Source organism: Pongo abelii, chromosome 20 (genome assembly GCF_028885655.2).
Source record: "Pongo abelii isolate AG06213 chromosome 20, NHGRI_mPonAbe1-v2.0_pri, whole genome shotgun sequence".
Taxonomy (NCBI): Eukaryota; Metazoa; Chordata; class Mammalia; order Primates; family Hominidae; genus Pongo; species Pongo abelii.
The window spans coordinates 58,432,410-58,459,895 of record NC_072005.2 but is presented as its reverse complement, the minus strand read 5'-3'; the positions used below and the strand labels follow the sequence as shown (position 1 = coordinate 58,459,895).

The following is a 27,486-nucleotide window of genomic DNA, read 5'->3' as shown; positions in this document are numbered from 1 at the left end:
TGTCTTCCCCTTTGTGAAAGGACAGCTTGATTATGTCAGGAACACCCCCACATGTGCTACCCTTCTCTGCTCCTGTGGCACTTTCCTCCACGTAGCCTTAACTTAGCCTCAGAATCCTTCTCAAAGTAGCACCTCAAGATGCCATGTCAATCAACCAGGATTGGCATATGAAGTGAGATGCAGTTAGATGATCATAGAGATCCTATTGCTCAAACGCCCAATGTTTCCATCGGCCTAATGTTAAACCTCAGCTCCTGTATGCTTCCCTTCTGAGGGTATCACAGTGTCCCCACCAGTGGGACAATGTCAACAGTCGCTCATCTACCTCTGTGAACTTGTCAGCCACCATGTAGCGGACGCGCCAGGACTTGTCTTCAGCAGCCTGGCGCAGAGTGGGCATCACCAGGGCCTCCAGATCCTCCTGGGGCAGAAGCTGGGCGATGTTCACACACGCCTCCACCGCCAGCAGCCGCACCGAGTCCTGGGGAGAGGAGAGGAACAGGGGGAGGGCAGCAGAGGCCTTGCTGAGCTCTGGGATTCTCTTTCATGGGCAGGAGCCACCAGAAGGAGGGGAGAGCAGAGAGGGCCAGGAAGCAAAACTCACCTGCTCGTCAGAGGCCAGGTTGGAGAACATGGGGATGATCTCACTCTTGACGTTGTCCAGCTCCAGCACCTTGGCAAACTCCCCCAGCTTGGAGGCTGCGGCCCGCCGCACCATGGGGGTGTCGTCTGAGCACAGGTTCCGGAAGTACCTGGGAGTCGGGGATGGGGATCCTGAGGCAGCAGGCAGTATGGCAGAGAGGAGCAAGCACAGACTCTGTAGTCGTGTGGGTCCAGGTTTTAGCTGAATGACCTTGGACAAGTGACAACCCCCTCTCTGTCTTCCCAGCCCTATGAAACGGAGCTGATAGTAACAGTACCTACCCCACAGGTCCGCATGAGGTTTAAATGAAAATAATGTGTGTGAGACACTTCACAGATTGCACATAATAAATCTAGTCAATGGTAAGTGCTGACGATTACATCATGACCATAAAAATTGCTTAACCAACGGGCCAGGCACAGTGGCTCACACCTATAATCTGAACACTTTGGAAGACCAAGGCTTGAGCCCAGGAGTTCAAGACCAGCCTGAGCAACATAGTGAGACCTCATCTCTGCCAAAAATAAAAAATGAGCCCAGTGTGGTGTTGCACACCTGCGGTCCCAGCTATTTGAGAGGCTAAGGCAGGAGGAATGCCTGAGCCCAGGAGGTTGAGGCTGCAGTGGGCTATGATTGCACCAGTGCACTTCAGCCTGGATGACAGAGCAAAATCCTATCTCAAAAAACACACAAACAAAAACTGCTTAACTAAGAGGCTGGTCTAGAGCCACAGAAAGGCTTTATTTTTCAGCAGCAATTGCTTCGGTCAAAGACGGTGGGGGCCAGTGTAAGTATCTAAGCATGTGTACAGCCGTAAACCAGAGTTCTGGAGTGAGCCAGGCTCAAACCTGGGCTTGATGGTCAACTGTTTGCAAAGTAGAGGAGCAGGAGGCTGAAAACTGAGGTGGTTTATCTGCCAAAGGCACTGGACCTGGGACAGGCTGGAGATACCATCAGATGTGATTTGCTGAAAGTTTTTATGTTCCAGATTTTGCTCTAAGCACTTTATGTGTGATTATTCTTTTAAATCCTCACATTAACCAATGGGAAGGAGGACCTGCCATCATCTCAATTCCTAAGTGAGCAAAGGGGCAGAGGTGGTAAACTGACAGGTGGCTGTGTCCAGAGACCAACTCTTGAGGATGTGGCCCATCAGGTGGTAAGCAGGAGTGGGAGTGGAGAGAGTTCAGGGGCATTTGGGCCCCAGCTAGATCGAAAGGAGTCTGAGGCTTCAGAGAAGGCTGGAGCTGAGGGGGGAGCTTGGCGCTTCCAAGGGGGGCAGAGACTCACTGTCGAAGTTCCGCCTTGACAGCACTGGACACTCGGGGGTAGCAGACGGAGAAGAGGCCGCAGGCCGAGGTGCGGGAGGTGAACCAGTCGCCGCCCGCCAGCCGCTTCACTAGCGGCACAAAGTGCGCCTCCAGGTCAGAGGGCGAGTGCTCGTGTGAGATGGCCCGTAAGGACTCCACTGCCTTGTCCCGCACCACTGTCTCCTCCACTGTGGCCAGCGACTCCAGCGGTGGCTGTGGTGAGAACACGAAGTCACTGGACAGCTCCCTCTCCACCATCCCCGGCCCTGGAGCCCCATCCTGCACCCCATCATGGGCTCATCTCCTCAGAGAAAACTTCCTTATTACCCATCCCGGCCTTCATTAAAATAGCCTTTAAAAATGGTTGCAATGCATGATTCAAAGGAAAAACGTAATACTATGCCAGCCAGCAGAAGGTCTCTGTCAGCGTGCCTTCCACAAAGGTTCTTATTTAGGGGTCCTTGAAGGAGTTTCACTGGGGTCCATGAACCTTAAAATTACACACGTCACTTTCTGAGGAGAAAGTTCTTAGCCTCTCAAAGTGCAATGATCATCACTGACACTGCGTACAACATCTATTCACTGTGTGTACTAGGCAGGACCACCGTGTTGTACCAGGGGTGCTTGTTCTTCCTCACTGAATTCTATAAAGCAAGTCCTGATTTTAAAGAAGAGAAAACGGGCCGGGCACAGTGGCTCAAGCCTGTAATCCCAGCACTTTGGGAGGCCAAAGCAGGTTGATCACGAGGTCAAGAGTTCGAGACCAGCCTGGCCAATATGGTGAAACCCCGCCTCTACTAAAAATACAAAAAAATTTAGCTGGGTGTGGTGGTGTGCGCCTGTAATCCCAGCTACTCGGGAGGCTGAGGCAAAAGAATCCTTGAACCCGGAAGGTAGAGGTTGCAGTGAGCCGAGATCGCACCACTGCACTCCAGCCTGGGCAACACAGCGAGACTCCCTCTCAAAACGAAAAAAAAAAAAAGAGAGAAAAGTGAGGTACGGCCTGGCTTGCCCAAGCTAGTAATAGCTACAGGTCAGGATCGAAAACCTGACCTAAGCTTCCATGAACAGTTACACACAGCTCTGGTGACTGAATTGGGATCTCATGTTTCTGGGGGACTATGGGGCTCGGGACTGCTCGCTGGTTGTTACTGTGGGCCTAGAACGACTGTGTTCCTTCAGATACATATGACTGGCTCTCTACTGTATCCCCAGAGCCCAGCATCACTCTTAGCACAAGACAGGAACTCTTAATTAGTGACCTACTGAAGGGAGACTAAACTTATCCCAATATGTTCAAATAAAGGTGTGGAGGTCTCTGGTCTGAAATTCAACTTGGGCTGACAGGTATTTAAAGCAGGAAAAAAAAATCATAAATGGAAATGCCTCCAGGGCCCAGTCAAGTAACAGAATGATACCATCAGCCAAGGTGACAGGCAGGGGTGGCGGCAGAAGGCGTGAATAGGAAGAGGCAGGCACTGTGACACCCTGGAGAGCATGTAGCCCAGGGAGGGCAGGTGCTCCCCAGCTCCAAGGACTGTCACTATGGGAGAATGCAGCTGGCAATAAGCAAATCTGGTTTTCCAAATGCAGCCCTCAAAAAAACTCAAGAGTCTTATATGTGAGAAGTCTCATGTAACACATGCTACAACACGGATCAACCTTGAAGATGTTATGCCAAGGGATATGAACTAATAGTCATAAAGACAAATATTTTCTGATTCCACTTATATGAGGACTCTAGAACAGTCAAACTCATAAAGTAGAACGGTGGCTGCCAGGGGCTGGGGGAGAGGGAATGGGGAGCTCATGTTCAATGGGTTTGGAATTTCAGTTTGAGGAGGTGAAAAATTTGGATGGTGATAATGGCTGCACAATGTGAATAAACTTACTGCCACAGAACTACACACTTTAAAATAATTAAAATAGCACATTCTATGTATATTTTTACAGTAAAACTAAGAATAAAAACAAATGTTTAAAAATAGCATTTAAAAATAGTTGCAATGAATGATTCAAAGGAAAAATGTAATACTAAGCAAGCCAGCGTAATGTCATTGTCACAGGTCCTCATGCTATCGTGACGTCTCAGGTTCAGGACGGTATCATGGGAGTGTGACCATAGGTGCGGTGTGACTGGGATACTACAGGGAGAGAGTTCCTCTTGCTCACCTCAGTTCTCCCACCACCTGGGCTGGGACAGAGAAGGCACTCAATGAACACCTGCCAAGTGACTACAGGTAGAACTTATGGCAATCTGTTATAAGGAGGCCTGGGACAGAGGCTGAGCAGTAATGATGTAAGCCAAGGTTCTCTTCTCCAGTAGGTTACCGCAGGAAGTAGTTTTCAAAGTATGATCCCTGACCACCCTGCAGCAGATCTCCCGGGAGGCCTATCCCAGCATGGACAGCGCTCAGAGCTGTGGAGCCAGGATTCCTGATCGGGCGCTGCCTCTGCCAGGCCAGGGCACTTGGACACCACGCTGCAGGAGGCTGGTCTCGCCCAGGCCTCTGTGGGAAGGGCTGCCAGGCTGAGTGGAGGGCCAGCTACCAGCTACAGTGTCTTCCTTCGCAGGTCTGTCCCCCCAGGCCCAGGAACGTACACATTTAAGAAACTGCAATTGATGCCTTTGCACAGTGAAGACTCACTACTGTGAAGCCTCTCTGTGAAGTCTGGGGGAAAGGGTTCTCAAACCTGGAGACCACACAGGGTAGGGAAGAGTGTGAACCGCCTAAAATCCTGTGTACTTTTATGAGAGGGTCCAGAATTTAACAGATTCTCAAAGGGATCCATAATTCCAAGAGTTAGGAACTGCTGGCCGGATGCGGTGGCTCACGCCTGTAATCCCAGAACTTTGGGAGGCCAAGGTAGGTGATCATTTGAGGCCAGGAGTTCCAGACCAGCCTGGCCAACATGGTGAAACCCTGTCTCTACAAAAAATACAAAAATTAGCCGGGCATGATGATGGGTGCCTGTAATCCCAGCTACTTGGGAGGCTGAGGCTTGAGAATCACTTGAACCCGGGAGGCAGAGGCTGCAGTGAGCTGAGATTGCAACACTGCACTCCAGCCTGGGTGACAGAGTGAGACTCTGTCTCAAAGAAAAAATAAAAATAAAAAGAGCTGCTGACACAGAAACAACCCTCACACCCAGGCACGGTAGCTAACACCTGTAATCCTAGCACTTTGGGAGGCCGGGGTGGGTGGATCACCTGAGGTCAGGATTCCGAGACTAGTCTGACCAACAAAGTGAAACCCCGTCTCTACTAAAAATGCAAAAATTAGCTGGGTGTGGTGGCACATGCCTGTAATCTCAGCTACTCCTGAGGCTGAGGCAGGAGAATCACCTGAACCTGGGAGGCAGAGGTTGCAGTGAGCCGAGATCGCGCCACTGCACTCCAGCCTGTGCAGCAAGAGTGAAACTCCATCTCGGGAAAAAAACAAAACAAACAAACAAAAAAACAATCCTTACACTGCAGCTACAGGAGTCTCTGTAATTAATTCCATTTCACCACTGCTGAGAGCGAGTGCCGGGAGTGGGTCTGACACATCTCTGGGTTTCCACAGCCTAGAGACCTTGCTCAATGTTTGTGGAATGAAGAAACTACACAAAGCCATTTTCTATTTCTTATAACCTGTCAAAATCCAGGTTAACAGCCACCTCCTCCAGGAAGCCTTCCCTGACAACTTCCCATCCCACCTAAGCACGTTAGGTGCTTTCCCTGGGTTTTAAGGACCCCCCTGCCTCCCTTGTTTACAGCTCTGAAAGCAACCAGGAGCCCTCTGAGGATAGCACATAGGATTGGCTAAGAATTAGGGGCCTGGGATGGAATCTGGACTCTGCCTCTTCCCAGCTCGGGCAATTCACTTAAATCAGCCTGTGCCTCAGTTTCCTCATCTGGGCAATACAGCTACCATCAGTATACAATTGTGTAAGGCTCTTGGGATGTGCACTGCAGGCAACGAGCAAGCACAAGCTATTCTGATCTCACTCTTCTCTGGTTTCCAGCACTGCCTGGCCCAGACAGCCCCAGGATATGTCTATTGGCTGACATGAACGTCAGGCACATCAGTCACAGGGAACTGCTTCCCAAAAGGAAGCATGGCTTGACTGGGACTTTCCTCACTGAGAATGTTCTGTTGGGAGACCCTGGCCAGGTAGAAGCATCCCTGGGTCCCAGCCCAGCTCCACAGCAAGCCTGAGTCCCAACCTCAGTTGCAGACCCTGGGGGCCCTTGTTGAAGCCTTGCGGTTTCATAAAAATGATGTCTTCTGCTCCTAAGTCCTCTGAGAAGCCACTGAAAGCTATGAATTCACGGCTCAGAAGTTCCACCTGACAAATACCAGGCAGGGGCTACAGACAATTTTGTGAAATTCAAGGAACCCCTTCTAGGCTGGCCCCAAACCTCATCATGCTCATGTTAAGAAGCCCTGTTTTGTGTAAAATGTATGAAATGATCCATTTGTATACAATTTTGTGTGTCCATATGCACAAATTATACACATATGCCCAGATGAAGGCTGAGATACCAGAATTTAATGGTAACTATCAAGTTTCCTTAGATAACGCTGTTTGGGAAAAAACAAATTGTTGTATTTGCTCAAATCCCAAGATCCCAACAATGATAAGCACCATTCTTTATACACCACTAGAGGGAGAAAGGCTGCTGCTAACCGTAAAACATCATCAAGTGCCAGTGCCACACTGTATCTCTAGCAACAGTGAAATACAGAATCACTGGGCGAGTGGGGCAGAGGCAGAGGCAGCAGCAGCGGCCCAGCACTCTGAGAACAGTGAAAACCAGGGGACTAGGCAACCTGTAGAGTCTGCCTTCCCAGATCATCTTCTGTCAAACAACGCTTCTTGTTGGGATCTGACCCATCGTTGCGTCCCTAGCCATCACCTAGCACGGGACACACAGGCGGGCAGTGGGGTGGGGACCTGGCAGACAGTCAAATGGACAGACGAAGAACCCCAGCTCTGCCATCTACTAGCCGTACAATCTTGAAGAGATGCTTAGCCTCTCAGTGCTCCAGGTGGCTCGCCCATAAACAGGGAATCCCTCCTACCCCCAGGCTGGATATGGTGTCACAGCAACAATAATGACAACTGCAGTTAACATCTGTTAGTACCTACTAAGTGCCAAGTACTGTGCTAGGGCTCTTCAAGATAATTTAAAAAGGTTTTCATAACCCCATTGTGCAGATGAGAAAGCTGCAGCACAGAGAGGTTACATACTTCTCTTACAAGTCACACAGCAAATCAGTAGTAGAACCCAGCCTGACTCTAAACCCACAGCCCTGTATGTAGAATCCCAGGTAAGGCCTGGCACTGGGTACCTACCTGACCACTAAACAGAAAGGATGACAACTACACCCTGAGTTCATGATATTAAAAGCCACTCCTGACTTGTTGGATTAAAGTGGATGTCCATGGCCCAGCTGTTCTGACGTGAACCCCACGCTCTCCGACATGCTCCCCCCCTTGCCCTAGGCCGGCAGGGCCACGGGCCGACCCTAAGGGGTGGGCAAGAGGACTTTCTGCCTTCCACTCACCAGCAGGCAGTGCACGTACTCTGGGCCTCCCACCAGGGTAGTGAAGGTTCCCAGCTGTTCTGCCAGGGCCAGGAGGACCTCATCTTCATCATAGATGGTATCTGTGGAACCAAGATAGACTTCGTGACTATCCCATCTCAACTCTGACCCCAGCCCAAGCTCAGAACACATGGACTCCATTCTGCTTCCTCAGGCTGTCAGCCCTCAGTTCTCCCATCCGCCCACTTGCTCCCCACTCTCCACCTGGGCTGACACAGAGATTAAGGTACAGGCTTGGCTGGGATGAGAGAACCCTAAGTCCTGCTTCTGCCCTCTAGCAGGTGTGGAACACTGACTGAGTGAGTCCACCTATCTGAGTCCCAGCTTCTGCGTCTGTAAAATGGTGTTCACCATCCCTCCCTCGTAGCAACGGTTACAGTGAGGAGCAAATATGACCAGGTGTATAAAGCGCAGAGCATGGTCAACAAGAGCTTTTTTGGGGTCCAGCTTCTCCCCTCAGCACTGTTCCCTCTGCCAGAAATTTTTTTTTATCCTTGGAGATTCAGTTTAGCTACCCCTTCTTGGAAGATTTCTAGGATGTCCGCTACACCTTCTCTGGGCTCAGTCTCTCTCTCCTTCCATGCCACCTTTACCACATCCCTAACATAGGCTATAATCAGCGAGCCCAGGACTGGCTCCTCTGTGCCCCAGTTCCTGCTAGAGCTGAGCACAGACAGACAGCAATTCAGGTTTGCTGAAAGAATGAATATGTGAAGGGAAAATCTGTTCTGTCCCTAATGCCCACATCCAAAGGCCTCTCTCTTAAGCTCCATCCTCTCATCCCTGAGGCAGTGGGAACGGCTAATCTCTGCACAGCACAAGCTGCTAATATCCCTGGCATCTACTGGCACTTAAACCTCCTGCATTTAAGTTGGGTATATGGCAATCTAACAGCCGACTGCATTTCCCAGACGCCCTTGCAGTTGGCAAGGCCATGTGACCCTGCTCTGGCCAAAGGGGTGTGAGTGTAAGTGGTGGGTTCAACTTCTGCGTCACCTCCTTACCACAACCCTCTCATTTAAGTAGTCATTATCATCATCCCCATTTTATGGTAGGTTCAAATCTTGCTTTACTGTTGGGTGCTTATACAGCAACTCACTCCATCTCTCTGAGCCTTTCTCATCCCCTAAATCACAACAGGGCTGTTCTCTCTTCATAGGGTTGTTCTGAGACTGAAGGGAAATAAATGCTTTCAGCGAAGAGCTCAGCACAGCGCCCAGTAGGAGGGTTAGCATCTCTGCCTCTTCCTTCGATAAATAAATTCTCGGCAATATGACTCCGGCTACGCTGTTCTTAGGCTCGTTCCCAGCCTCAGTTTCCCTGGCTCCCTCTGCACGCAGTTAAAACCACCCTCCCTGTTTTGTCTCCTGAAGACCTTATGCATATCCACGGACTCAATTCTTATTCATCTCTATCTCCAGTCTAGAGCTTATAGCCAAGCAATGCTGCCAAAGGCCAAACACTTGGGAGCTGCCAGCACCTTGTCTTTCCACCAATCCACAGAGAACTATCCTTCTTGGAAGGGTTGGCAGCTCCTTCTGAGCCAAGCCTGTCAACCCTCCCAACCTAAGGTCACTCTGATCATCACTAGCTGTCGCCTGGGAGACTGCAACAGCTTCTTACCTGGTTTTCCTGCTTCCACCTTTGCCCCCTACACCATCTGATCTCCCAGAACCCAGAGTGACTCTTTCAGGTGTAAAAGAAATCCTGACACTCTTTCATTTCAATCTCCCAATAGTTTCAAAGAAACCTGAACTCACATGTTGTGGTCACTGTTCTTCTCCAACCTCATGTCCTAGTCTCACTCTCCCTTAACAATCTTGCTCAACCCATGGCTACCTCACTGCTACTCTTCCAACACACTGAGCACACATCTGCCTCTCCCCACAGCCTGAAATGCTCTTCCCACAGAGTCCCACATGGCTGGTGCCTCCCTTCCACTCAGGACCCTCTGTCATTAAGCTTCCATAAAAACCCAGAGGGTTCAGAGACCCTCCAGATGGTGAAACATGTGGAGGTTCTTGGAGGGTGGTGGGCTCAGGGAGGGCACGGAAGCTCCGGCCCTTTCCCCCATACCTCACTCTATGCATCTCTTCATCTGTATCCTTTGCAATATCCTTTATAATAAACTGGTAAACGTAAGTGTTTCCCTGAGTTCTGTGAGCCTAATCAAACCCAAAGAGGGGGTCATGGGAACCCCAACTTGAAGCTGATCAGTCAGAAGTTCCAGAGGACCAGCGACTGGTGAGCGGTGTTAGGGACAGTCCTGGGGACTGAGCTGTCAATCTGTGGGATCTGACACTGTCTTTGGGCAGACATGTCAGAACTGAATTAGAGGACAACCAGCTGCTGTCCACTGCTTAGTTTGGGGGAAAAAACCCAGACATATGGTTACAGAAGTCATGTTCTGTGTTATGATTGCTGTGATGTGAAAGTAGAGGAAAGACAGAGAGTTTTCCCTACACACCCCGAGTGTTAGGTACTGCTCTTATTAGGCTCCTTTACAGACGAGGGAAATGAGACTAAGAGAGGTGGAGTGACCTACTCAGGTTTTCCTAGCAAGTCAGTGGCACAGCTGCTTATTGCAAACCCAGGTCCCTCCAACATTTTTCCTTTACAACTTCTTCACCACTTCATTATCCTGCCATGCCTCAGCATTCTAAAGCTTTCAAGTCTCCCCAACAGTTCACCAACAGAAGCCACCTGGTTTGGGGCCACTTGTTCAGTGTCATATGAGCAGACATCTACTCTTCATGTAGCGTTCAGTCAGACACACCTGCACCCCTGAGTCACTAGCTGTGCCACTGTAGGCGAGTCACTGCACCTCTTTAGGCTCCAATACCCCATCTGTCCAGTGTTGGGGGGGTGAACAACCTCAAGCTCCTTCCTCCCCAGGATCATCACTAGGTCCAAGTAAGATGATCCCATACACAAGAGTTTAGTGACAAAGCACTCTAAACCTTCAGCTGTGATTTCAGCTGGTATTAAGTATAAAACATGAAGTAGTAATGGGAATAATGATAACAGAGGATTTACTATTAATTGTGGTGCAGTCTGTGTCAGACAGTGTACTAAGTGCTTTACCTACATCCTGACAGACAGCAGTGCTTAGTACAGCCTGGCAGCTATAGCTTAGGTGGCACGTACTGCACAGTGTCATAAGCACTTTACAGTATCTTCTTTAGTCTTCATGTTAGGTTACATAATTATGCCCATTTCACCTGTGAACAATCTGAAACAGGTAGATGTAAAATATCTTGCCCAAAGTCACACACCTAGAAAGTAGTAGAGCTCGGATCTGAAATCAGTCATTAACCAATGCTGTCAAGTTAAAGGCCAGAATGACTAGATAAATATCCCTTCTCAGTTACCTCCTAACTGCATGACCTTGGGCAAATGAATCACTTCACCTCTCTACACCTTGGTTTCTTCATCTATAAAATGGGGACAGTAGTATTACCTGCTTAAGGCACTGCTGTGAGATCAACTGGGTGAAATTATAGTGATGTATGTTTACTGAGTACAGGCAGCTTTCTAAACACTTTATATGAACTCAATCCTCACAAGATACGGTGTAGAACACCACCTGGCATACAGTAAGCATATCATAAGTATTAGCAATTGTTATTAACATTGAATGCTCAGATCAACACTTTGGCACATGGATGATTATCCCAATCTACAGATGAAAATGTAAGAAACAGGTAAACTAACTTGTCTAAAGTCACCAGCTTCCAGCTGTTGGAGCTGCAACTCAAACCTGGTTCTATCTGCCTCTAGATCCCTTTCACCATCTGTCTGCCTCCATCATTCCAGACCATTCTTTTAGAGTAAGACTGCACTTCTCTGAATCCCTTTTCCCACTCCATAGTGTCTAACACAGGGCAGACATTCACAAACAATATGTTAAATCCACAAGTCTTCTCTTATCTAGCGAAAACCACCTCCCAAGAGTCCCCACATCTGGGCCCCAGGGATCCCCTTTGTTACCTGTAAGGAAAGGCAGAAGCTCACTTCGGGTCCTTTCGACCCCAAGGGCCAAGGCAATGGTGGACAGCTTCTTGATGCTGTTGAGGCGAAGCTAATGAGAGAAGAAGAAGAGGAGGGGAAAAAGTTAGAAATCCCAGACACGCATGAGTTCTCACAGCTCTGAACCCAGTCAGCCCCTGGAAGCCTTGCTTGGTTATGTGAAGATGCTCAACAGTAATTTGGCAAACACCCACCAAGAGACCCTGTGACCTCGAGTGAACCATTAAATAAGAACAATAGTAGTGGCAGCAGCAACAAATGCAAAAGCATCCCTTGGGTCTTATGGAGGCGACACCTACTCAGTTGCACTTTCCAGGACCACTCTGTTGAAAACCGTACTTCCTCTCCTCCTCTCTCTTCATCACTTTCTCCTGTACATAGTACCATTAACATGACAATGCACTGTGCGTTAACAGCAGCAGCCACGTTTATAACATGCTTCCTCTGTGCCAGGTACTTGGCTAAACACATCCACACACCTGCACCCATGTCACTAGCTGGAGTCCCATTTTACAGACAGGGAAACAGGCTCGGAGAACAAAAGCCCCTCTCAGAGTCAGACAGCTAAGATCACACGGAGCACGATTTAAAGCCAGGATTGCTGGCTAAGTGATTATAAAAAAACAAACAACACTCCAGCCTGGGTAACAGGGTGAGACTCTTTGTCTCAAAAAAAAAAAAAAAAAAAAAAGAACAAACAATATTATAATAAAATGACTACAAAAACAAGAGTAGCATTAGCAGTAGTAATACCATCAGTATAGGAGGCTGAATAGCAGCCTCAAAAAGTTATGTCCCAGTGATGTGCATGTCAAAACAGTCTGCAGACGTAGTTAAGTGTGTCCAGATAATATCATCCTAAACAGAGGGTTAGCCTTAAATCCAGTGACAGTGTCCTTCTAAGAGACAGAAAGGAAGACAGATACAGAGGGGAAGGCAGGCATGTGAAGACGGGTGGAAAGACCAGGAGATGCATCCACAAGCCGAGGAGCACAAGGAATTGCTGGCGCCACCAGAAGTCCTAACTTCCAGAGAGGCATGGAATGGGTCTCCCTCAGAGCCTCCAAAAGGTACCAACCCTGCCGAGACCTTGATTTCAGACTTCCGGCCTCCAGAACTGTGAGAGAATAAATTTGTTGTGTTAAGCTACCCAGTTCGTGGTGATTTGCTGTGGCAGTCCTAGAGAACTATTATATTTGGCTAACACACATAATAGATCTCACAACAAGCATTTACATGTTGGGACCTCATTTGATCCTCTAGATCCTAGAAGAAAAGCATGGCTAATATCCTCTTTTCACCACTTTGGAAAGTGAGGCTCAGAGAGGTAAAGACACCTGCCAAAGCGAGCACCGAGGGAGTCTGGGATCCAAAGCCAGCTGCTCTGACTGCAGGAGAGACTGTGGAACTCTCCCCTCATTTCTTCATCTCCACCACGAGGCCTCTCCTATTATTAATAGCTCCCAGCACTGTCACAAGAATGGAATGAGTTCATGAGTGTTGAGAGTGGGAGGAAATGCTTTCGTGAGTGGGAGCGTGACTAATGGTCCCACAGGGGACCTTTCTTCCTGGATAGAGGCAGAACAGGTAGGGACAGGGCGAGGTTGAGGAGCAGGAGCTCCCTTAGCCTGTTGTGTTCTGAGGCCCCACATAACTGAGACGAGGTCTACAAGTGACTAAGATCTTGCGTGAGTTGGGTTCTCCGGTCCAGGAGTTGAAGAATATCTTTGGGATTACAGATGATGAGCGTCTGATGAAGTGTTGTGATGGTCTCTCCTCAGAAAAATGCACACAGTAAATCTTTCATACAGGTAGTCCAAAAACTCAGCATTCTGGCATTAAACAGACCTCAGGATAAAGTACTACAAAACCTGCAACTGATTTTCAGCTAAAAAATAAAACATATATATAGAGAGACCTATAGAAAGATAAAAAACTAATATGGCAAACACTAACAATCACTGACCTGGGGTATAAGTATAGAGGTGCTCACTGTACTAGGCTAGAAGTCAGCAAAACTTATTCTATACATTGCCAGACAGTAATTATTTTCAGCTTTGCAAACCTAACTACTGAACTCTGCCTGTTTGGCACTGAAAACAACCATAGAACCAGAACTAGAGAAGCAAACAGGCATAGCTGTGTTTCAGTAACTTTACTTGCAAAAGCAGACAGTGGGCTGAATTGGGCCCATGGACTGTAGTCTGCTGACCCTTGCATTAGTCTTCCAACGTTATGCATGTCTGAAAACTTTCATAATAAAATACTGTGGGGAGGCCGGGCGCGGTGGCTCATGCCTGTAATCCCAGCACTTTGGGAGACTGAGGCGGGCAGATCATGAGGTCAGGAGATCGAGACCATCCTGGCTAACACGGTGAAACCCTGTCTCTACCATAAATACAAAAAGAAATTAGCCGGGCATGGTGGCGGGCGCCTGTAGTCCCAGCTACTCGGGAGGCTGAGACAGGAGAATGGCATGAACCCGGGAGGCGGAGCTTGCAGTGAGCCGAGATCGTGCCACTGCACTCCAGCCTGGGTGACAGAGCGAGACTCCGCCTCAAATAAATAAATTAATTAATTAAATTAAATTAAATATTGTGGGGAGTATTGACCTAGTTGCCTATTTCTTTCCTCTTTGTTTTCTCCAAGTTGATCTGTGTGTTCTTCTCTCAGCCTGAGCTATGGGGAAATATACACATGGGCTAGGGCCACACTAGGTGACCACGTGAGGACAATGAGATGGTGCAGGGAATAATCACAATTAATAATCATAATCATAAATGCCAGAATAGCAACAAACATTTATTGTTTGCTACGTGCTTGGCAGCATTCCAAGTGATTGACATGGATGATTAACACACTGAATCCTCCTAACTGCTCCGAGGTATGTATCGTTAGCAGCATCCCCACTTCACTGATGCACAGAGGCGAGTGAGGACACTGATGCACAGAGGTGAGGCTGTCACTTACTGGAAAGCAATGAAGCCAGGCAGCCTGACTCAATTTCAATAACATACTGTCATTTAGGCAAAAATGTTTGTATCATGAAGCTTCCATAAAAACCAAAGAGGATAGGATTCAGAGAGCTTCCCGATAGCAGAACATCCAGATTCTTGGAGGGTGGCATCCCCAGGGATGGCATGAAAGCTCCCTGCCCCTTCCCCCATAGTTCACCCTATGCACCTCTTCATCTGTATCCTTTGCAATATCCTTTATAATAAACTGGTAAACCTAGGTGTTTCCTGGAGTTCTGTGAGCCGCTCCAGCAAATCAATCAAACCCAAAGAGGGGGTCATGGGAACCCCAACTTGAAGCTGGGGATGTCCAAGAGGTAGGCCCATGACAATCAGGCTGCTCTCCCATCCAGAGAGCCCCCTTCCTTCCACTGCTGTTCTTTGGGATTCTGCTTTTGGTTTCATTAAAAGTGCTTCTTCAGGCAGACAGCATCATCAATGCTTGAGAAAGGTGGCCTAGGGTGGTACTACAGAGCTGCACTGTCCAGGTTCAAGGCTAAACTGCTTACATATTAGCTGTGGAATCTTGGGCAATCCGTGTACCTTTCTGAGCCTCAATTTTCTCATCTGCGAAGTGGGGATGATGAGAATACCTACCTTCAGAGGGTTGTCTTGAGTACAAAATGACATTCTACAGGGACACCCTAGCACTAGGGGAAGATTAATAGTGGTAGCCGTGGCAACCACGCCTCACTGACAGCATCCTGATTTTGTTCAGATTATTAAGAAGGACATTGTGGCAGCTAGTCCACTGATGTTTCTTTTCCCTTTTTTCACCATGACAGAATAATAACAGTAAATATTTCCTTAGTCTCTACTATGCCCCGGGCTTTAATGTTTTAACTCATTTGACCCTCACAATCCCATGAGGGAAATACAGAATCCCCCATCTTATGACAGAGAACACAAAGGCACAGGGAGGTTAACTGCATACAGCTTACTGGTAGCAAAGCCAGGATTTGAATCCCAGCCACCAGGTTCTTAACCAGTACTATGGATTCATATTTGCTCTGTTTTTTCTTTTTTGTTGTTCTTGTTGTTGTTTTGAGACAGGGTCTCGCTCTGTTACCCAGGCTGGAGTGCAGTGGCACGATCATAGCTCACTGTAGCCTTGACCTCCCGGGCTCAAGTGATTCTCCCGCCTCAGCTACCCAAGTAGATGGGTCTACAGGCAGGTGTCACCAAGCCCAGCTAGTTTTTTAACTTTTTGTAGGGATGAGGCCTCACTATGTTGCCCAAGCTGCCCTCAAACTCCTGAGCTCAAGCGATCCTCCCACCTCGACCTCCCAAAATGCTAGGGTTACAGGCATGAGCCACTGCACCCGGCTTTTTTTGGTTTTTTTCTTATAGAGGGGTGGGGGTGGTGCCATGAATCCTCTTAGTGGGTCTAATAATGAACGCAGTTTTGAAAAAGGTGAACATAAACAACACTAGAAGGTATGTATAATAGCAGAAATGACATGTGAACACACTCCTGATTTCCACTGGCGACAGTCACAGGTTTTGCTAACACTACCTATGATATACAATAGTGACATTATAATTCATAACAGAAGGGAAGTTAAATGTAAGTTAGAGGTTAATGAAAATAAAGATGTTATTTTTGCCATCCAAATTTATGGACCTGCCTGGGAATTGCAGATGATCCCCAAGTTAAGAGCTCCTGCACGGGGCTATACTGCTGCTCATAATCCTTGGTTTTCAGCTGTACACATGACCCCTGGAAAAGACATTTCTGAATTGCCTTTGCATCTGAATGTGACTGTAAGACTAACATCTGGCCAATAAAATCCAAGTGGAAATGTTTTGTGCAACTTATAGGGATGCGGGTCACACTTATCTTCCCTCCTTCCTGTCTGGAATGGAGCTATAATGGTTGGGGCTTCGGCAGCCAACTTGGGGACCTGAGGTAACGTGGGGGACACGGAGGGTAGAATGGAGGATACAACCAGCGCACAATGGTAAGAGCCTGGGACCCTGACACCATGAAGTGCCACAGCAGCCTGGATTGCCACCAGACATTTTGGTCATCAGTCAGAAATAAACTTCAAGTTCATTTAAGCCCCTGTTATTTAGAGTTTTCCTACTACTTATAGCCAAACTTAACCTCAACTAACTCTGCATATGACCTGGTTCTCGGCAAAGAGATATACAAGCAAGTCTGCCGAGGAGATTCAGGAGAAATTTTCCTCCTTCATAAACGGGAGGAAGGGAAGAACCTCTGTGTCCTAAGCTGGCCTCTGCTAAACTGCACTAAAAAGTGCAGTTCCATTAGGACAGCAGATGCTGCTGGAATCTTATAACCAAAATAGGCCAGTCAAAAAAACCGCATTTCTGTGATATCTTTGAGCTGACCCAATTCTGTGATAGCTTTGAGCTGCTGAATTTGCTATGAGAAATAAAAAGAACCCTTACTTGTTTAAACAACTCTTGGTTGGGGTCTCTGTCACATTCCTGATAGAAAAGCTATTAATATCATTTCAGAAACCTTGACTGGCCGTTGATCATGTCATATCCTGAGGAGAATTCCCTGTGCACTGACTATCTCCCAAGTGTGTCCCCACCAAGCACCTGCTACAGTTGTGATACTGTGAAATACAGATTTGGGTTTCATCCTTATTTCCTTGCATACAACTCCTCAAATCTTTGGAATCTCCAAGGCGCTTTTTGTATGCTAATGTTGACTGATACCTTCAGGATGGGGTCCATGGTCACTGGAAAGATAGTCATGGAAAACAGAGAGGTACGACTAGAGGGTTGGGATTTTCAGCCCCACCCCACAACCTCCAGGGATCGGAGAGGGGCTGAAGGTCAAGGTGATCACCAGGTTTAATCAATCCTGCCTAACAATGCCTTTATAAAAACCTAAAAGGACAGGGCCTGGGAACTTCAACATAGCTGAACACACAGAGGTTCCTGGAGGGTGGTGCACCCAAGAAGGGCATGGAAGCTCCACACCCCTTCCCCCATAGCTCACCCTATGCCTCTCTTCATCTGTATTCTTTATACTATCCTTTATAATAAACTGATAAACTTACATGTTTCCCTGAGTTCTGAGAGCTGCTCTAGCATATTAATCAAACCCAAAGGCAGGGTGGTCATGGGAACTCCAACTTGAAGCAGGTAGATCAGAAGTTCTGACGACCCAGAATGGCAACTGAAGGCGAGGGCCAAGGGGCAGTTTTGAGGCCTGAGCCCTCAACCTGTTGGATCCAACACTGTCTCCAGGTCGTGTCTGAATTGAACTGGAGGACACCCAGTTGGTGTGTGCTGCAGAACTGATTGCTTGCTTAGTGGTGGTGAAGAATCTCTCCCCATCCCAACACACATTTAGTCACGGAAGTCTTCTTCTGTGTTGTTGATTGTTGTGTTAAGTGAGAGAATAGGAATTGGGATTTTCCAAAGAGTCCACCCATTATGGTTCCATGACAGCACTTACCACCCTAGACTGGGACTGTGTCCCAGCAGGCCTCAGCATGGAGCCTGCTCTGTGGTGAGTTAATAAATAAAATCCACCTTCCCACTATATGCACCTGTGGAAAGGGGACCCACTTTTGAAGATCCACCCTGCATTCAACCCATGGAGCCTTCCATAATATGAATGTATATGGTATAATCCCACATGTGGTATGTTTTCCTTTCACATTCAGAATAAAAGCTAAGGCCTTACTCTGGCCTACAAGGCCCAACACAATCTGACCCTAGTCTACTGATGCATTCTCACTGGGCCTGGCTTGTCACAACTGATTCCTTGATAGTAACCAAAAAAACAAACAGCCCAGTGTATTCCCAACCCAGGCCTTAGCACTTGCTGACTTGGTCCCACACGGTTCCCCAGATGCCCCATTTCCTCAGGTCTGCTCAATCCCCGCCATATGACTACCGCAGAACAACGAACAAGCCAATTTCACTGCATCTTCACAACCAGGCACATGCTGATTCTTCATCATTATCCCCATCTTGCAGATGAGGAATCTGGGTCCAAAAAGGGGAAAGTACTGCTCCAGGGGCACACAGAGAGCAAACTGGCAGAGCGGGGGTTCAAACTTCAGTCATCCTCAACTCTTCCCTCTACATTACCCACCAGCAAATCCCATCAGCCCCCCTCAACATGTCCTGACTGTAACCGTACTTCCCCCCTGCATGCTAACACTGGTCCTGGGTGCTTTGTAATGGCACCTCAACAGGGCCCAACCCCTATGACAGCCAGAGGAAGGATCCTTTAAAATTATACCAGAACCCATCATTACTACTCAAAGCCTTGCAATTCCTCCCCCCCCCTCCCATCTTCAAGGCCTTCACCTTGGCCCACAGGCCTCACTTGATCTAGTCCTGGTCTAGTCCTCACCTCCCACCACTTTGCCATTCTCTCTGCCTCAGTCACACTGGCCTTTTTGCTGTGCTTTGAACGCATCAAGCATCCTCCCACTCCTGACCTTTGTACCAACTATTCCTTCTGCCCAGACTGCTCTTCCACGACCTGTTCATTTCATTCAAATCCTTGTTCAACATCAGTTCCTCAGAGCAGCTTTCTCTAACTTCCCTATCTAACACAGCAGCCCCACGTGCTTGCTCTATTCCCTGTACCTGTCTTATTTTGTTCTTTTTTTTTTTTTTTTTTGGAGACAGGGTCTTGCTGTCGCCCAGGCTCTCACCGCAGCCTCGATCTCCCTGGTTCAAGCGATCCTCCGACCTCAGTCTCCTGAGTAGCTGGGACCACAGGCCTGTGTCATCACACCAGCTAAAGTTTTTTGTTTTTTTCGTAGAGACAGGGTATCACTTTGTTGCCCAGGCTGGTCTTAAACTCCTGGGCTCAAGCGATCCTTTCACCTTGGCCTTCCAAAGTGCTAGAATTGGCCAGGCACGGTGGCTCATGCCTGTAATCCCAGCACTTTGGGAGGCAGGGGTGGGCAGGGAGTTTGAGACCAGCCTGGCCAACATGGTGAAACCCACTCTCTACTAAAAATACAAAAATTAGCTGGATGTGATGGCGGGCGCCTGTAATCCTAGCCACTCAGGAGGCTGAGGCAGGAGAATCACTTGAACCCGGGAGGCAGAGGTTGCAATGAGCAGAGACGGCCTGGATGACAGAGTGAGACTCTGTCTCAAAAAAAATAAAACAAAACCAAAGTGTTAGAATTAGGCTTGAGCCACCATGTCCAGCAATTTTTCTTCTTAGCAATTCCTGCCACTGACATCCCACTACAGATCTATCTGTCTCCCAAACCAGAATGTAAACCCCACAAGGGCAGCTTTGCTGTTTTGTTCCCTACTGTATGTCTAGTATCTAAAACACAGTCTGGCACACAGGAGGTGCTGATAAATATTTGCTGAACAAATAAATCAAGACTACAGGATTTCATATCCCATGTTCCTTCTAGTATCCTGAACTGTCTCAGACACAATTAAAATATCTGGCATATGAATATAATCAGCAACCGTGTGTCCCACCCCAGACTCTATTCCATCCTTAGGTCCTACTTCCTTTCCTGGCTCCTTCACTTCTCAGCTGCACAGCTTTGGCCACGTTATTTATGGTGCTTCAGTCTCCTCATCTGGAAAACGTGGACAAGGACAGGACCGACTTCAAACAGCGATTGTGAGAATCAGTAAGATCGTCAGTGATATTCCTCTGTACTGTACCTAGCACAGAGCAAGCACCCAATAATTTGTTACACAGATGGTTTAAGTCAGAGGTCAGCAATTTTTTCCCTGCAAACGGTTAGACAGCAAATATTTTAAGCTTTGAGGCCATCTCTGTTACAACTATGCAACTCTGGGCTGTAGCACAAAAGTAGCCATAGGAGCTTCCAGACAGATGAACACCTCGCGGTTCCTGGAGGGTGGAATGCCTAGGGAGGGCATGGAAGCTCCACACAACTTCCCCTACACCTCAGCTGCATGTGTCTTCATCTGTATCCTTTGTAATATTCTTTAGAATAAACCGGTAAGCTGCCTAGCTCTGATCCTGGCACAAAGACATCTCCCTACAAATGTTTGCTGGTTAGTGGATGGATGGATGAATGAAAACATGGGAGGATAGACAGCTGAAGAAAGTGATCCTGGAGTTAAAAAAAAACAAAAAACCGGCTGGGCACAGTGGTTCACACCTGTAATTCCAGCACTTTTGGAGGCTGAGGCAGGAGGATCACCTGAGATCAGGAGTCTGAGACCAGCCTGGCCAACACCGGGAAACCCAGTCTCTTCTAAAAACACACACAAAAAAATGAGCCGGGTGTGGGGGCCTGCGTCTGTAGTCCCAGCTACTCAAGAGGCTGAGGCGGAAGAATTGCTTGAACCCAGGAGGCAGAGGTTGCAGGGAGCAGAGATCGCGTCAGTGCACTCCAGCCTGGGCAACAGAGCAACAAGACTCCGTCTCAAAAAAAAAAAAAAAGAAAAAGAAAAGGCCATTACATATCTGTTCCCTCTTCCTGGGAGGCTCTCCCCCACCTTCCTTCAATCTCTTCTCAAACTCTGCATCCTCAGAGGGGCCTTGCCTGATTGGCCTACTTAAAATGGATCTGCCCCACCCCACTTTGTACTTGCTGTGCCCTCTGCTTTCAGGCGTGTTCTCAAACAGGATCTCAACAAGGCCTCCCCAGACCACACTTTAAAACTGCATCCCCTATACCCCATCTCTCTTATTTTTATTTGTCTCCCTAACGCTTATCCCCAGTATACTCTGTTTATTGTCTGTCTCTCCTCACTACAAAATAAACTCCCCAAGGCCTAGAGTTTTTGTCTGTCTTGTTCCTGCTATATACCAGTGCTTAGAACAGTGCCCTGCACAGAACAGAGGCCCAATTCAATATGGATTCACTACCACTACATCCTATTTGTTTCCTTCCCATCACTTTTCACACACTCATCTATTCAGCTCTGCTGACCTGTTTCACACCTGGATCCTGTATAGCAACTGGTGTCTCCACTATATCCCCAGCATCATATCTCATACATGGCATATATTTACTGAACAAAAGAATTCATACAACCGCCCTATGAACTAGGTAATTATCCCCATTAAAGAGAAGAGGAAACAGGCCTAGAGAGATTAACTAACTTGCCCTTGTCAATCAGTAACAAGTGGAAGGGCCGGGAGTACAACCACAACCTGTCTGCCACCAGAAACAGTGATATACCAGGAACCTAGGAGGCGAGACCCACGTTTGGCAGGTTACCCAGTGCACCTTGTTCAATTTTATAAATGGGAAAACAGACCTAAAGGGAGGATGGGACCGCTTTAATCACCACTCCCAATAATTACAGCTAATATTTATCGAGCCCTTACAACAGGCCTGACACCATTCTACTTTTTATTTGTGTCATAATTCGTTCAGTCCCTCACAAGTCCCTCCAGCAAGACCAGGATTACAATTAGCCCATATTTTATGGAACACAGAAACCCAAAGCGGTGAAGTAATTTGCACAAGGTCACACAGCGGGTGGGAGGTGGACTTGCAGTTCTAACTGTTCTCAACCCCACACCAGGCCGGCTCAGAGTCTTGGGCCACCTCATCCCATAACCAGGAATGTTTATCCGGGCTGGGCGCGGTGGCTCACGCCTGTAATTCCAACACTTTAGGAGGCCGAGGCGGGTGGATCGCTTGAGGTCAAGAGTTCCAGACCAAGCCCGGCCAACATGGCGAAACCCCGTCTCTGCTAAAAATACAAAAATTAGTTGGGCGTGGTGGCTCGCGCCGGTAATCGCAGCTACTTAGGGAGCTGAGGCGCGAGGATGGTTTGAACTCGATATGCAGAGGTTGCACTGAGCCGAGATCGCGCCACTGCTCCCCAGCCCCAGCCTGGGCGACACAGAGACTGCCTCAAAAAAAAAGAAATAAATAAATGTTCATTCGCTTAGCAAATCTTTCACCCCCTATCCTGGTCAATGGGAGGATCCGGGGAGGTGGGGAGGCGGGTTTCTACAACCTAATTCGCTCCTAAACTTGGCTAGTCCCCACCTTTGGTGGGGGGGGGAGGTGTTTTTGTGTCCCCGTCCTCTTAGGACACCTAAACCAAAATGAGAGGCGGAGGAAGAGCAGGAATTGGGATGGCAGGCCTTCGCCTCTCGGTCCCCACTTGGCCCAGCAGTCGAAACCCAGAAAAGAAAAAAACCTTCCCAGGTCCCGACCCACCAGGCGGCCCTCCCCTACTTGGAGCAAGTCATGCGCGCCCCACATCTCCAAGAGGCCATTCAGAGGCCGCTGCCAATCACGGAATCCTCCTCTCCCCCAGACCCAGTCCGCCGACCCCAGCCCCGGCCACAACCTCCCAGGACCGCGGACCGCCGCGCGCACAGAGCAGGCCCGGGACCCTCGAGGCTAGCGCTGGCCCCCGCCCTCCACTGGGCCGACACCCAATCGGGAGCGCCGTCTCAATGAGTCCGGGCACCCGGGGAGATAAGAGACGCACGCTGATTGGCCGCCGCACCCTGCCGCCACTCCCAGCGAACGCTGAGTCTCCTCCGCGAGGGCCGCCAGTGCCCCCAGGTACCCCTCCCCGTCTTCCCCAAGTCCCCCGTAGCCTCCGGACCTGAACGTCCTCATTGCGGAGTTCGTCTATGAGCACCGCGATGGGGTACAGCGAGTCGTCGCCGTCGGCCGCCGCCATCTTGGCTCCGTCCCGTTCCTGTCAGACTGCGGCCAGCGCTGTGCTGAAACGTGGGGGGGCAGGGCTGGGAGGAGAAGGAAAAGCGGGCGTGGGGGCGCCCGAGCCAGTTTACAGGGGCTGCTCCACGGCCATTGGCCGCGCTACGCCGGGCTAAGCTCGCGTTTCTTTGGTCCGGACTGGCGAAGTCCCGCCCACCTCCCATTTGCCATTGGTCGAGTGAACAAGATTTGACTAGTTTGAGCCTAGGAGAGGGGGAAGAAAGCGGAAGTTAGCCGTGTCCTAGCGACCAAGATTGTACCCGCCCTGGTCGCTGCTAACAACGACCGAGACGAGCAGTAGTTTCTAGCCAATGAGGGGCGATATGGGGAGGAGGCTAAGCCCTAGGAAGTCCCCCGGGAAGGCTTCTGCGCGTGCGTCGGTGGTAATACGTGACGTCATGTGGGGAGCTGGAGGGTGTGCAGATTTTGAGTTACCAGGCCGTGGTTCCGCTGGATGGCTGGCTGGCTCCCTGCGCCTTTGCGCGGCAGGAGGAGGGAGTGAGACTTTGATTTGTGCTTGATTTATGCCAAGGCCTAAAGAAGGGAGCGACTTGCCCCTGCTCTCTTTTTTCTTTTTCTTTCTTTTTTTTTTTTTTTACTTTTTTAAAGACAGGGTCTCGCTCTGTTGCCCAGACTGTAGTGCAGTGGCGGGATCTAGGCTCACTGCCGCCTGGACCTACCCGGGCTCAAACGATCCTCTCCCCTCAGCCTGCAGAAATAGCTGGGACTATCGGCGCGCGCCGCTAGGCCCGGCCAATTTTTAAAAAAATTTTTGTGGAGACCGAGTCTCACTGTGTTGAGTTCAGTTGCCTTGCTGTTTGGATGAAACCCAAGCCCCTCGGGCTGGTATTCAATACCCTGTCTAGGCGCGTCTCCCACTCTGTTTTTTACCTTTTATCTGATGTCCTAGAGAATTCGAGCTGCCTGAGCACTTCTTGCGTTTTCATGCCAGCAAGCCGCCTTGCCCAAGCTGTGCCTTCTGCTCGGGGTGCCTTTCATATTCACTTCTCAGATCTCTGCATAAATGCCTCCCCTTTACTCCCTTTCCTCTCTGTCTTCAGGCTCTGTTCTCTAGGCTTCCAGAGCCACAGAACCTCTCTCTCTGTCTCTCCAATCCCATCTCTCTCTCTCTGTCTCTCCAATCCTCTCTCTCTCTCTCTGTCTCTCCAATCCCATCTCTCTCTCTCTCTGTCTCTCCAATCCTCTCTCTCTCTGTCTCTCCAATCCCATCTCTCTCTCTGTCTCTCAATCCCAGAGGCTGGGCTGTGACTATGTATTCGAATCTGTTTCCGCCATAGAGTGGGAGCAGGATTGGATCTGACTAATCTCTGTTTTTAACCTCTTCAACACAGCCCCACCCCCCACCGCAATCTTAGGACCACTCTGAGGGAGTTGAATGGGGATGGGAAGGCCTGGGATGCTCTTTCCTCCTTTATTCTGCTACTTGAAGGGCTGGGCTGAGCTAGCACTCTGACAGGTCTGAATACCCGCAGCACCTGTTTCTTTTTTCTTCTTTTTCTTTTCTTTTTCTTTCTTTCTTTATTATTATTATTATTTTTTTTTTGAGACGGAGTCTCGCTCTGTTGCCCAGGCTAGAATGCAGTGGCCCGATCTCGGCATACTGCAGCCTCCGCCTCCCGGGTTCAAGCAATTATCCTGCCTCAGCCTCCAGAGTACCTGGGATTACAGGCGCCCACCACAACACCCGATTAATTTTTGTATTTTTAGTAGAGACGGGGTTTCACCACTTTGGGCCAGGCTGGTCTCAAACTCCGACCTCAGGGTGATCTGCCTGCCTTGGCTTCCCAAAGTGCTAGGATTACAGGTGTGAGCCACCGCGCCCGGCCTTTTTTTGAAACGGAGTTTCGCTCTTGTTGCCCCGGCTGAAGTGCAGTGGCTCAATCTCTGCTCACTGCAACCTCCACCTCTCGGGTTCAAGCGATTCTTCTGCCTCAGCCTCCGGAGTAGCTGGAATTTACAGGCATGAGCCACCACGCCCGGCTAATTTTGTACTTTTAGTAGAGACGGGGTTTCACCATGTTGGCCGTGTTTGGTCTCGAACTCCTGACCTCAGGTGATCCGCCCACTTGGACTTCCCAAAGCGCTGGGATTACAGGTGTGAGCCATCGTGCCCGGCCCAGCATCTATTTCAAATACCCTTACCCACTGCAGTTAGGAAACTGCTGCTCATAAAAGTGGGGATGGGGTTGAATATTTCAGTCCCAGCCTTCCATATTACCAGGACTCCCCTCAGCCTCAAGGTCTCTGAGGCTAGGGATCTTTTTAGCTATGCGTGCCTGTCTTGGTGTCAGGCTGCTTGGGATGTTGGGCTGGGGGCCTTTGAAGTGCTTAGGGCCTAGGAATTTTCAGAGGCTTAAATGAGGCATTATAAATCTCAGAAACAAAATAAAAACAAATTATGGATTCCAAAATGCAAAACAAAACTGCAAACTTTAATAAGTATTTAACAAATACCTATACAAATCAATACCTATACAGATCAATGCCAATGATAATAGCTACAGTAAAGTGTATTCAGTAAATTAATTCATTTAACCCTGACAACAACTCTATGAGATATGTAAAGTACCAGCATCATCGTAATTTAATGGATGAGGAAACTGAGGCATAGAGAACTTTAGGAATTTGTCCAAGTTCTCATAGATGGTAATAGTGGTGCTGGAATTTGTTTGTTTGAGACAGGGTCTTGCCTTGTTGCCTAGGCTGGGAGTGCAGGGAAGCAATCTGTTCCATGCTCAGTGCAGTCTTGATCTCCCAGGCTCAAGTGGTCCTCTCACTTCAGCCCCCCCAATCCCCGGTAGCTAAGACTAAAGGCATGTGTGACCATGCCTGGGTAATTTTCTAATTTTTGTAGAGACCCCTGGGGTCTCACTGTATTGCCCAGGCTGGTCTTAAACTCCTGGGTTCAAATGTTCCACCTGCCTTGGCCTCCCAAAGTGCTGGGATTATGAACATGAGCCACCCCACTCATCGGGTGCTGGAATTTGAACCTGGACAGTCTGACTCCAAAGGCTTGCTTGACTAAAACTCAGCTTTAATATAATGATACAAGACAGGGGCGGTGGTGGCTCATGCTTGTAATCTGAACACTTCGAGAGTCCAAGGAGGAAGGATTGCTTGAAGCCAGGAGGTAAAGAACAGCCTGGGTAATATAGCAAGACCTCCGTCACTGCAAAAAAGAAAGTTTAGCCGGACGTGGTGGCACATGCCTGTAGTACATCAGGTACATCCCTGTAGTACTCAGGAGGCAGAGGCAAGAGGATCACTTGAGCCCAGGAGATCGAGGCTGCAGTGAGCCATGATCACACCACAGCACTCTAGCCTGGGCAACAGCCAAGACCCTGTCTCAAAAAAATTAAAATAAAATAGAAATATATATATATGTATATATATAAAATATTTGATGGGGGATTTTGGATTATTTTACTATGCCTGAGTTCATAGTGGGGTGGGGTGTACAAATGCAAGAGATTCTGGGACTAGGAGACATTCGTGATGTTGGGTCTTGGGCTTTCCTAATCCTGTTTCCTTTTTTTTTTTTTTTTTTTTGAGACAGAGCTTCACTCTTGTTGCCCAGGCTGGAGTGCAATGGCACAATCTCGGCTCACCACAACCTCTGCCTCCCGGGTTCAAGTGATTCTCGTGCCTCAACTTCCCGAGTAGCTGCAATTACAGGCATGCGCCACCATGCCCAGCTAATTTTTGTATTATCGGTAGACATGGGGTTTCTCCATGTTGGTCAGGCTGGTCTCGAACTCCTGACCTCAGGTGATCAGCGCGCCTTGGCCTCCCAAAGTGCTGGGATTACAGGCATGAGCCACCACACCCGGCCTTTTTTTTTTTTAATTTTAAAAATGTGCAGACGGGAGTCTCACTATGTTGCCTAGGCTGGTCTCGAACTCCTGGGCTCAAGTGATTCGCCTTGGCCTCCCAAAGTGCTGGGATTACAGGTGTGAGCCACTGTTCCCAGCCCTGATCCTCAATTTCTACATATGTAAAATAGGAAAGTCCACTATTTGATAGATTATTGCATAAAATATCGGACATACCAACTATGGATTATTAAAGAACTATTCATAAAAACCACTTAGAGGCCGGGCGCGGTGGCTCACACCTGTAATCCCAGCACTTTGGGAGGCCGAGGCGGGCAGATCACAAGGTCAGGAGATCGAGACCATCCTGGCTAACACGGGGAAACCTCGTCTCTACTAAAAATACAAAAAATTA

At 48.7% G+C, this 27,486-nt stretch overlaps 1 protein-coding gene across 1 annotated transcript in view; it reads right to left on the bottom strand.

The window, feature by feature from the left end:
• Positions 1-23,252, bottom strand: part of PPP2R1A (protein phosphatase 2 scaffold subunit Aalpha) — a 36,287-nt gene extending 13,035 nt beyond the window's left edge. The window contains 6 exon segments of the mRNA NM_001132813.1: positions 326-481; positions 605-752; positions 1,934-2,166; positions 7,509-7,609; positions 11,538-11,628; positions 23,123-23,252. Coding sequence (NP_001126285.1) covers positions 326-481; positions 605-752; positions 1,934-2,166; positions 7,509-7,609; positions 11,538-11,628; positions 23,123-23,200 — 807 coding nt within the window. The 5' untranslated portion in view covers positions 23,201-23,252.
• Positions 23,253-27,486: the final 4,234 nt, after the last annotated feature.